This window comes from Electrophorus electricus, chromosome 13 (assembly GCF_013358815.1).
Source record: "Electrophorus electricus isolate fEleEle1 chromosome 13, fEleEle1.pri, whole genome shotgun sequence".
NCBI classification, from domain to species: Eukaryota; Metazoa; Chordata; class Actinopteri; order Gymnotiformes; family Gymnotidae; genus Electrophorus; species Electrophorus electricus.
The window spans coordinates 8,812,419-8,824,157 of NC_049547.1; the positions used below are offsets into that span (position 1 = coordinate 8,812,419).

At 38.3% G+C, this 11,739-nt stretch overlaps 1 protein-coding gene across 1 annotated transcript; it reads right to left on the reverse strand.

The window, feature by feature from the left end:
- Window positions 1-83: 83 nt before the first annotated feature.
- spint1a (serine peptidase inhibitor, Kunitz type 1 a) lies at window positions 84-10,142 on the reverse strand. The gene is made up of 11 exons (XM_027000188.2): window positions 9,964-10,142; window positions 9,315-9,763; window positions 8,545-8,699; window positions 8,081-8,222; window positions 4,573-4,743; window positions 4,193-4,240; window positions 3,634-3,765; window positions 3,313-3,363; window positions 3,012-3,182; window positions 2,764-2,823; window positions 84-1,148 (listed from the first exon to the last, which is right to left on the reverse strand). The coding sequence occupies exons 2-11, from the start codon at window positions 9,721-9,723 to the stop codon at window positions 955-957; spliced, it is 1,533 nt and encodes a 510-aa protein (XP_026855989.1). The 5' UTR covers window positions 9,724-9,763; window positions 9,964-10,142; the 3' UTR covers window positions 84-954.
- Between the last annotated feature and the right edge of the window lie 1,597 nt (window positions 10,143-11,739).

Here is an 11,739-nt window from a genome sequence, read left to right on the forward strand (position 1 = left end):
AGAGAACAATTTCTCTCTGGATGAAAAGATTCTTTTAACTAATTTATATAAAAGGGGCACACCTACCCACACAAAATACACCCTATATTTTATTGAAGCTTTAAAAACAGAAACACATATCTTATGTACAAACAAGAACAGTAGAAATTATTTCACATGGTTTTCTTTTAACTAAATGCACAACACTATCCGCTGTTATCCAAGTATTTTTTGTTTGTAATGTTCCTCTCTTTAAATTATAACTACACAAACTGTGGTATATACAAGTCTACCATGAAAAACTGACAAAAACAAAACATAGAAATTCTAAAACAATGCAACATGTTAGGCTACCTCAAGGCCAGGCAGTGACCAGAACTAAGGAACAGATTTTCAGGCAAAGCCAAATCATATAGAAAACTTTCCATTGATTCACTTTGTGTTAAGTTCACAAAAAACAAGCACCTGACAAAACAGCCCCACATCCCATGTCAAATCAGAACTGACTAAATAAATAATCAGTTTTAACCCTGAGTACAGATCACTCAATAGCAACTTGGCAGAGCAGTATAGTAAAACTATATAGTAAAAACACTATACACATCCAGTGTTAATATACAGAGCATGACCATCAAGCTTAAAAAAGGGGGTTATGATGAGATACAAAAGTCAGTCTGCCTTACTTCTGCCAAATGACCAGTCAAACAAAAAATTAATTCTAAAAAAAATTTCACACCATCTGATAACATTCCAAAAGTTGGCTTTTGGGTGGTTAGTTGGGGGTTCCACTCTTAGTTCTGGTGACCCACTGATTTGCATGGCTCCCCTTTACTCCAACACATCTGATTCATTTCTTTAACAGCTCAGTAAATAAGCAATGAGTTGAGTCAGTGGTATGACAGTAGGCAGAACATTAAACTGTGTAGAAAAGTGAGGTCCAAGCAGTGTGGAAGGAGGGATGAATGGGAGTGGGAATCAAATGGGTTTGGTGGTGCTGTTATAGACCAGTTTTTCTGTATCCTCCACAGGAAGCAGATGCGAGCCATTGGCTGTGATGCGCTGGTGCCTCGGCTGGTGTTGCCGCTGCCTCTCCTTTAAGATGCAGTAACCAATCACAGCCAGGATGACCAGGATGGCTAAGCCCAGTGCCACAGCTATGCCAATGGATGCTGAATGAGGGGAAAGAGAAGGAATAGGAGAGAGAAACAGGACAGGAGAGGCTGTTACTGATATTTCTAATTCCATTTGTGCATTTAAGAGATGTTGAGACTTGCAGAGATACATGTCCAGTTCATATACAGTACTTGAGGGAGGGGTACCTTTTGTGGGGGGGGGAGGGGGAGAAATGAAAATAAATGTGATAATTTACTGAATTTTCATAAGGTACACCTTCATAAAGCATGATTCCTAGATTGCCAAATGCTAGAATTTCAAATGCAGTTACGTCAGCAATGTAACATTCAATAAAATTTTATTAACACTATTTTATGTAGAAATATGATAAAGAACAAAATGTTTGTAAATTGTAAGGTTTTTTCACATATAGTTTTTGATAAATGAAAAACTCAGTTCTGTTAAAGTGAACCAGAGGGAACCAGATGCAACTGACCTCAGTTATTTTTATGTTCCCAGTGTATGTACATTTTTAAAGAGGACATACTCAGTTCTCTTGCTGGTCCACTTTATCAATGAGATCTCAGACCAGTTTTTGTTCATGCAACAGTTCCTTGAAAACGGAGACCACATATGTGTACCATTGAATTATGGGTAGTATAAGATGGCCATTTTTCATAAATGGCGGTTATCTGGGTATGCTACATTTTCATGAAGCGGATGAGAAACGAGGGCGAAAAACATAACTGACACGAAATACCAAAACAGTTCAAGTGGAGAAAAAGTTTTGCTTCATAACCATACAATGCCACATGCAGCCATTTTTCTCAAGTTGGTATCCATGAAAATTGTCACCGTGTATGGAAAGCATTAAGGATCGCCAAGTAACAAAGAAAGTTGTTTTGGTTTCACAATGGGCAAACTAGGCCGACTACAATACAAATCACAAAGGAATCGGACTAAGACCACCTTGGAAGGTGTTCCGAGTTTGATCCACTTTGGGGTCTGTTCAGGGGGGTCTCAGTTTTTCACATATGCAAAAGAAACCATGACTCAATGATCTGAGACCATTCGAAATGTTCAAATTGCCCAACTTTGAAAATGTCCTTATGACTGAACTCATTTACTGCTCATGGTTAAATACAGTGGGTGGTAATGTTTGCCTGCATTTTACCTGTTTTTCCCCTGACTTTAAATATGTGAACTAGAACCCCTGCAGTTCAGTATAATGGTCTATGAGATCCTGCAGGACATATAGCATAGCATAGCATGCTGGGAGAGCTCTGCCAAATGCTATAAATATATGTAGCTACTTTGCACTCTGTCAATCTCTTTCCTCTGGATGTAAATAAAGTATGTGACTATTTTCATCCAGGTGACTATTTTCATCCAGGGAAATGTCCTGCATGAATGGCAGTGTAAATGACAGAGTGCAAAGTAGCTACACATATTTATAGCATTTGGCAGAGCTACCTCATACACAATTATCAGTAGACAGCATGTGTACTCCCTAGGAATCAAACCCATGACCATGGTGTTGCTAGCACCTTGCTCTACCTGATTTACAGGAGTACCAGTAATACCATGCAAAAGAAATTCTCTTCAACATCATGTCTAAAAAAAAAATTCGAATCATCCAGACAATTAAATATGTGCAGAGAGTGCAGTTACCTGAATGTTTGCTGTCTTCCTGTTTCTCAAAGTTTGCCCTTGAAAGGAAGACATCCATCTCTGCAAGTCACAGTTTCAAACATTAGCCACAATGAGATCCATCCTAAGTGATCCTCACAGGTGGAGGTTCTTTTACATGCCTCTCAAAAAACATCCATCCTGTTCTAGGCTACTGTGACCTCCATGCGCAGTACTGTTTGCAGAACAGTTGAGTTAAAAGGCAAGGCTCCCTGGTGCCAAAAACTCACCGGTCACATCCTCGCAGACCTTCATGCAGACCTCCTCAGCTTCGAATCGGTTGTCGTTGCCGCTGCAGCCCCCGTAGTTGAAGCGGTTGCACTTTTTGTCATATGGGTTGTAGTACCAAAGTGTGAAGCTCGCCCTGCAGGGGCCTGTGAGGGGTGGCTGTGTGCAATGGGCTGCAAACGGACAGAGATTCGGTATGAGGAGTGGTGGAGGAAGAGGGCCAGAGGGTAAAAATACTAAATTGTCTGCAGCACACATCTACAGATGGTAGTGATCCTCATAATCGTGGCAGAACACACAAACCTCTCTCTTTGTCCACAGGTATGTTAAGCAAGATGCGAAAATTTGTGCCCACTAAAAAGGAAGTGAAAGCGGTTGTCAAAATGAGCTGAAGACAGAAGCAACTGCTTGCCTTCCACCTTCCGCATATTTCATTTGGGTGAAGCTCATTGCTAAAATTTTAAAGCCAAAGAAATATGCATAAAAAAAGAACAGATTCATAAGGCTGAAAATACACCATCTCACTTTATCATCTCGGTGATAATATTCGAAGTCCAAACATGTCAGAACATCAAATGCATTTTTCTGTGTTTTAGGCTACATGATTTGAATATTGGCACCTACATTTGTCGCACTGCTCCTCGTCAGAGCCATCACTGCATTGCTTAATTTGATCACATTCAAGCTCTTTGTCTATGCAGCAACCATTGGTACATGTGAACTGGTCCGGTCCACATGTTTGACCACACAGCTCAGCTGAGAGACAGAGAGTGTTAGAGACTTTCAGTGGCTCAAAAGGTATGATATCCTGGGAAGCAAACATTAATAAATAACTAATCTATTAATACAATGCTCATCTTATTGGGCCCAAAGTATTTCATACTTAAAAATTTCCCTAGCCAAAACAGATATTCAGCTATTCTGAACTCCCAGAATGCAGACCACAATGGCTTTACGGCACTGATGTAACCAAATAAAAAAGGTTATAAGAGTTATGGTGTGTGAAGATATCTACCTTTGAGTGCCATGGAATTCAATAAGCATAAATATCAACTTTCCTTCAGAGTTGAGTTCCGTCCCTAACCTAGAACACTGACTGCAGCTACTCTAGATCTTTTGGAGAGAAAACAGATTTCCAAGAGAAAGGCTGGTAACCACTGATATAATGGCATTAGAGACTTACGGTCCACAACAATGGGGCCATGTCTTCCTGTTGAAGATATCTGTGAAACTGCAACAGAAGGGAGAGCAGTTCATAAAATCTGGCAGCATCAGCAGTGGCATATCAACAGAACTACTGCTTCCCGTACCTAGCACGGGATGGACAAGAACCTTAGTATTTTTGCTATTACAATGGCATTCGCAAGGAAATACTCATACATACATTCCATTCCATTCACAGCATGCGATCCTAGTTCTTTTAGGATCTCATTCAACAAACTATATAAAGATCAAATTCAAAAATCACTTGACATTTTCTAGTGTTCAGATCTTCAGCATCACCACATATTGGATTAGTCTGACCTTCATAGCCTCATGAGTCAGGAAATGAGTATGCACTACCTGACACCTTGTTGCAGGCTTTCATGCACTCTTCAGCAGACAAATAGTTATTGCGGTTTTCTTTGCAGCCCCCATAGATGAACTTCTCGCACTTTTCTGATGCCGCATTGTAGTGCCAGCGGGGGTAGGAAGCACGGCATGGCCCCACCTTTTTAGGCACCAGACAGTGGTCTGGGAAAAGAGAAAATGAAATGTGGACTTTGAAACTAAAAACAGCCAACCTAACAAGTGCTTCAAGGTTTTTGTAATTAGGCTATGTGTGCCTCATTGCATGATCTCAAGACTCTCAATTCCTGATGATAATGCTTCAGTAATTTCACATAATATTCACCAATATACTGACCAACAACTGGCAGCGACCAATAATATGAAAACTTTTCAACTTTTATCTATTGAAAGATAGATAATGTTGACGGTTGGAAGCCAATCAATAGAGCAATGGGAAAAAATGCCACCCATCATGCTTCAGATAGGCTATACAAAAAAGGACATAATTAATACACATTACATTGAAGGAATGTGAGAAATAAGGGGGGGGGGGGGGAGTCAATTACATCCAACCTAATTATTATTAAACGTCCAACTCAATTACTAAACTATCAGTACTTTATTTTAATACATTCAGGCAACAAGTTTCATACAGGCGAGTCACTAATTCAACAATCCTAATTCAAAGTTTCATATCAAAGATTTTATACACGGAAACATTAGCAGGTCATAAATAGAGAAGCATTTCTAACCACAAGTTTCAAAAAGGAAACTGCTGGTTTCAAAGGCCAGAATCAATTATACAGCAATCAGTCTGACACCCCATCATTTCAAATCATATACTGTGGTAGTGACAGACTGGATTTCACAACAAACATAACTAAACTAATCATGACAGGAGACGCATTCCAGTCACTGGTGTGTCACTGGATGTGTTGATTGTAAACCATCCTTGGGCTTTGAGAAAGGGCCTTCATTTAGATGAAGTGGGTGTTGTAAACCTATGAAGCATTCTTAACAGTTAGGGACGACAGTGAGGAAAGATGCCCCCCCCCCCAAAAAAATCACCAATTGAACATTGAGCCTGAAATTCAAGTGAAACTATGGATTCTTCTTTAGAGGAAAATGTCAAGCAAGTATTTTATTCAGCATTCACAGTAGTTCAAAAAGGTTTTTAGTCTATTTTTGTCAACACCTTGGTTTTAGCTACAGACAGTGCATGCAATTCCATGATTCCAGGCTTTCAAAAAGTAAATATATTGCTAATTCAGTTTGATCAACAGTTAGGCTAATACATCCATATAATTTTGAGACACAAGCACAGAATGCTTGGAAATCCTATACTTTACCTGGAATTATTTACAGCCCAGCACTCAATGCTATGTGACTAGTGATACGTTTCTGCACATGACCCACTTTGACTGCAAACTAGAGCATGTGGCAGGCGAGAAAAACAAAATAAAAATGGTGCTGCCTCAACATGCCAAATGAAAGGAACACCTGAATGCCCTGCAAGTTTGCGTTGACTCCTTTACAATGATTCAGACGGGTTTCAGTTCACATGTTTAACATTCCACTGAGCATGAAGCAATGGAAAAATATCAGGTGAATAATAAGCTAGCTAGGGTTACCTTGCCCTAAAACCCTTCCTATTTAAGCGAATATGGGCGAAGGGCATTTGTTTAATGAGGACAGAGAAGATGGATGTTGATCTAGAACCTTTATGTCAATATGTTCTTATTAGTGTCTAAATGCAGTATGCAAACAAATAACAATAAAACTATTATATCAGTGATGCATGCCTGACAAAATGCTGTAGCTAGCTAGCCAAATATCCTAATGTAGCCTTTACGGCACTTCAAGCACCAGTGGTTAATTTATAATTTAGGACAACACAGTGTAGTGATACATATGTTTACACTAAATTGTCAGGAATTATGGTGACATATTGGTTAATGGACATAATGTTTTAATGTTTTTATGTCAAACATTTTAAAAAGGTAAATGTCTGATGGACACAGTTAACTAGAAAATTCTGCTAACTAAAATTTTATTTAAAAATGAGAAATAGTGTTATTTATATTACAGCAATAGAAAAGTAGTAGAAAAACAAGGATAACCAATACATAGGTACAGGTACAACACTGTCAAACCAGTGACACTAGCTATCCAAACCACAATGATCCAAACAATCAAAAATGTTCTCGCCTAAGAAAAAGGTAGTAAGCAATTGTGTGTGAAGACAGGACTATGAAGTCTCACTAATGAGAAACAAGTGTCTGCTTTTGGTTCCTTCTCTTGGTTTGTTCATCCCAGCCATAAACCAGCTGCACCAGTTTTTTTTTTTTTTTTTTTTTTTTTTTTTTTTTTTAAAACCCCAGAAACCAGCTAAGGCAATTCCTACTTTTGTGGAACTCCGGAATACTATGTTTTTGTAAACTCAGAACTCGAGACAGATGTAGAGGCAGAACAGTTAATGACATCATCTTAAACCTCTCATCATGGGCATAAAAGTGAAACTTTCCAATGTAACATCAGTGGCCCCAGGATAAAGGTAAAGCAACTATCACACCAAAGATAAAAATAATAGGAACATGATCACAATAACACCAAAATACATAAGTTGTCTCCTTGACGACTAACAGCATGATTTATCCCCACAACAAATAGAAGGGTTTAAATCTTATTCCTAACCGCAAGCCATTAGTGTATAGGCAACAAAATATGCACAATCACCATATGGATGATACATGCAAGATGTGAGAACACGGTCACTTAGTTTAAGATAAACAAAACATTTTAAACGATTTATTTAAAAAAATAATTGCAAATGACCAATTATTAATGGAACAATAAACAAAAGTGATATTCATCTCAATTATAGTTTGGCACAATATCTAAAACTCAAATGTTTTACTCAACAGCTTAAATAAATTAAATGTAAAATAAATCACAACAGTTTGACGTTTATAATTATACATTTTAAAAACACTTGTAAACACAACTGTACATATTCTGATATAAACTACAATAGAAAAACCTGACTATTCATTTGTCATAGAACTTAAAACTTCCCAAAGCCAAGACCAACAAGCCAAATTAATGAAAAACCTGTAAACCAGTTTAGAAAAACTAGTTTTAGTTCCATACAAATCACTTAAATATCTGTGTAACTTTGCTGCACATTAAAATTAATTACATTCTTTGCTTAATTCTTCTTTTAAATAACCAGACAATGATCCAGCCATATTTGAAGATCAGTATGAAAACAGTACACATAAAAAATGAATACTAAAGCTTAGAAAATAAGTTTACCATTCACATGCCTCACTGACTTCTCAAACCATTTCTTTAAAAACAAACAAACAAAAAAAACTGATAAAGATCAACTTCAGCAAATATTCTCTGCTGCTAATCCATGGTGCAATTGCACGCATCTATAAATGGAAATCACTCCTCAGGATCATTAGCATAGCATGAGATCAACCCCAAACACATTTATATTAAAGCAAATACTCACGATGTGACTGTTCAGGTGTAAGGACCAAAACTGTGACCACTGTCGAGTCAGATTGTCCAATGCTGTCAGTTACAGTCAGGTTGAACTTGTACACCCCGGCAGACAGGTTAGACACCCTCACTTCATCTTCAAATGTTGTTTTCTGAGAATACAAGGAGTTGAAAACAATGAGCTTTGAAATCTGGTCCTCTGAGGGGACCAATTTTCAAAGGAGCATGACCTAGGTTACGACTTGGTTCTAAATTTGTGGGATGTAGGACAGGCATAACCTCGGGGCCATCTTACATAATATTGTAATAATTGTTTATGTAATTGTTTACAAAATGTAGCATGTTGGTTCAGCAACTGATGCAACCTACCAGAATCCATGAATAATTAAAGAGAAATCTAATATTCAAGCATGGTTTTAGAGTGCTTCTTACATTTTAGTCTTAAAAGCAGGTTATGTCAGGAGAAGCTCCCACCTCAATGATGGCTGAGGGGTTTCCAGACACCATCTGCCATTGGTACGTTAAATTTTTATGGTCATCCTTGCTCTCAATGCCATTAAGGACCACACTGTCATGAGGTTGAACCACCCTGTCCTGCCCTGCTATTGCAACAGGAGGGTGGTCTTCCACTGTTGCATGTAACAGGAAAACAGGAAACAATGTCATAATGGGATAACATCATATTTAACACAGAAGTAGTTAGTATAAAAATTAAAAAGGGGGGAAAAATATATGATCTACAGTAAATCACATCAGCATATGTTTGAGACATTTAGGCAGGCAGGATTCATTAGAATTTCTTCAGGTGAGTAAGGAGAAGCTTGCATAACATGACTAACAGGAACATATTCCTTCCATTCTTGTAAAATTGAAGAGGCTCTAACCTGATTAGTAATAATATTTCACATTAGCCCACAACTGTGATCTATATAAGTAATGGTTATGTAGCTTAGTGGATAGAAATCAATGCAAGTGGGAACTTACATGTTTAGTTTTAACAAGTCACGTGGGCTATTTTTCCGCTCATTTGGGAAACCCTGACAACTATACAGATGTTGATTTGAAAACCTTAACTGAAAAGTTGGTAAGCTATATAATACAAGCATTATGAAAGCGTTTTAACTACCTATAGGACAACTCATAGTATGTCGGTCGATAGAGAGAAACGTTACAGTCGAAACTCTACATCCCAATTACTACCACGTTTGTTAAAATAACTACGTCAAAACCCGTTTTATACTTACTTGGAATGTAACTCTCCAGGTAATTTCCAAAAACAGAGTTTAAAACGTAGTTGTCAAATCCATTTTTCCTTACAAATTGGCACACTTTCTTTTGCTTGTATAAACAGTTAAAAATGAAGCAAGACTTTATCACACCGTCCTCGGTCCCCCTTTCCATCAGCGCCAAATTACAGTCCGGAGCGCTGCAGCAGGCGGCAATGCAGTCTGTCCTGCGCGTGACTTGCGGAGAAGCGATGAAAGTGGCACCTTCCTTCACGGACTCATCAGTATCTAAAACAAAATCTTCTTTCCCTTGACTAAACCTTTTAAGACATTGTTCTTCAGAGCCCTGGGCCTCTGTGATTTCGAGTAGAATACTGTGCAACAATGACGTTGTGGCAAAAAACACACACATCCGACAGAAAGTCATCCTATTCCGGTAAAGTTCCTCTGAGTGTGCTGAGGCAAATCTGCCGACACAGACATCAGTTTTTCAGTATGTGTTTCGCAGACTGATCAAGTGAATGTGAAGCTTAGCATAATATTCAACATGTTGGGCAATAAATTGTAACATATAAATTAAGTACTTAAACAGATAATGAGTATTATACACCATTACCGGAGAACAAAGGGCCTCTAGGCCTTTAAGGTAAACGAAAATTCACCTTACCAATTAAACTGAATTAAAAATGTATTCCTCCTTCTTCATTTGATGTAAACACAATTCGAAGGCTGTACCAGTTTTCAGTGGAAATTACTATTTAGATCTGAATTTAAAAACTTTGTCCAGGAGTTTCAAGTTGGCAAATGGCTGTGACGTTCTCCTTTTTCAAAGGTGTGGTCCTATACCTGCGAAACAGGAAGTGAAATGCGATCTGAACCAAACTTGCGTAACTGGACCGCTCCCCTCGGACGCTCGCATGGATGCAAGTTTACCATAGTACCATAGTTACCATAGTTAGTGACTAGCAGGTGAAATATTTCTAAATATTTTGAACTAGGAGTTGGAGGCCAACAGTTTATCTGTCGCTAAAGAGTAGAATTTAAAACAAAATATTTAATCTACCAATATTTGCAGCTGTGTCGAAATATTAATGCTGCAAAGACTGTTTACTCACAGCCAATGAAAGCAACTTAGTCCAAATATATTTTAAGATTAATAATTGTACAGATGCATTTTTAACATTAATAAAAGGTTGTTTATAAGGTGGCCACAAGGTGGCAGTGATACATAAAACATTATTAATCTTAACAACTGTCATACATAAAATCTTAAAAACTACTCCGTAATGCGATGTAGCATATTTAGCTATGTATTTATTTGATAAATAAATATACACCGCATAAAAGTTAAACTACTCGTTTTGTGATTCAGCTTCGTAACGCAGCCAACTTCTAAGAGGTTACAAGATAGGACCACAGATGTGATTCACGTCAAACTTATTGGGAGGCATCTTATGAGACAATTCTCTACTTTCCCGATACTGCCAGTTTTTGCTGACACATACACACGAAAATACATTGCAGCACTATAACATGGATGACAGTGCCACGGGCCTTGCACATTTCAACTTAGTTGAATTTAAATATCATTTCACGAGATGAGGTAGGGAGCAAGAAAAATACTGAATTCTGAAGTCCTGTCGCAAAGCTTAGCTGGATTTGGACTAGTGTGTGTTGTCCGAGTTAGAAGTAGTCCTCAAGCGCATTCTGTCTGGGGCGAAGCTGCCGGGGCAATACCTGTGCCTGAGCGGGAGCCGGAGCTGGAATGAATGAATTTTTGGCCGTGAAAGTGGATCTCCCACAGCGCTCAATAATTCAGAGTTCGTAACAGACGGTACATCAAACCCGCGGATGGATAGGCCATACCAAAAAACAAAAGATAAAAAGATAAATGAAGACGTTGTTCTCGTAATCGGAATGCTAGGAGCTCCATAATCGTGCTCGCCCCCTTGACAAGCCGTTGTATCTTATTATAACTGATTGGCATATGCTACAATTCTGTTTCCAACTTGAGGTGATGTTTGGTCCCCTTTTGACACTGCATTTTCATCAATGTTTTATGGATCTAAATTACTATAGGTGCTTTGTCACGCCATTAGGCCTACCTTTGTCTCGTACATAATTTCCTTTCTCTGTGCGTGGTCGCGTCCTAGCACACGTGGTAACGATAAATGAACATGGACGGATTTTAATGCATGTCAAAGGGAAGTCCTTTATCTTACGGGGAGGCACACGTACTGTCACTCGTAGCAACTGTCAGTATATTCCTTTCTTTATGCACTTGTACAATTGATACAGTCACAGCAGTAAGCGCCAACAGCCATTATAAAAAGCATTTAGGGCTTTATTAATTAGCTTCTCAGTGTGACAAACAACAAACTGCTATGAAAAAAGCTATCGAGTACCTGTATACAGATTAAATAGTTAGTTATTCTAAATTTAA

Coding starts and splice junctions, on each gene's coding strand:
- spint1a (XM_027000188.2), bottom strand. CDS start 9,723: ATGACTTTCTGTCGGATGTGTGTGTTTTTTGCCACAACGTCATTGTTG. Junction 8,223..8,544: donor ACCCCTCAGCCATCATTGAG/GTGGGAGCTTCT, acceptor TTGTATTCTCAG/AAAACAACATTTGAAGATGA. Junction 2,824..3,011: donor GGTCTGCGAGGATGTGACCG/GTGAGTTTTTGG, acceptor TGTGACTTGCAG/AGATGGATGTCTTCCTTTCA.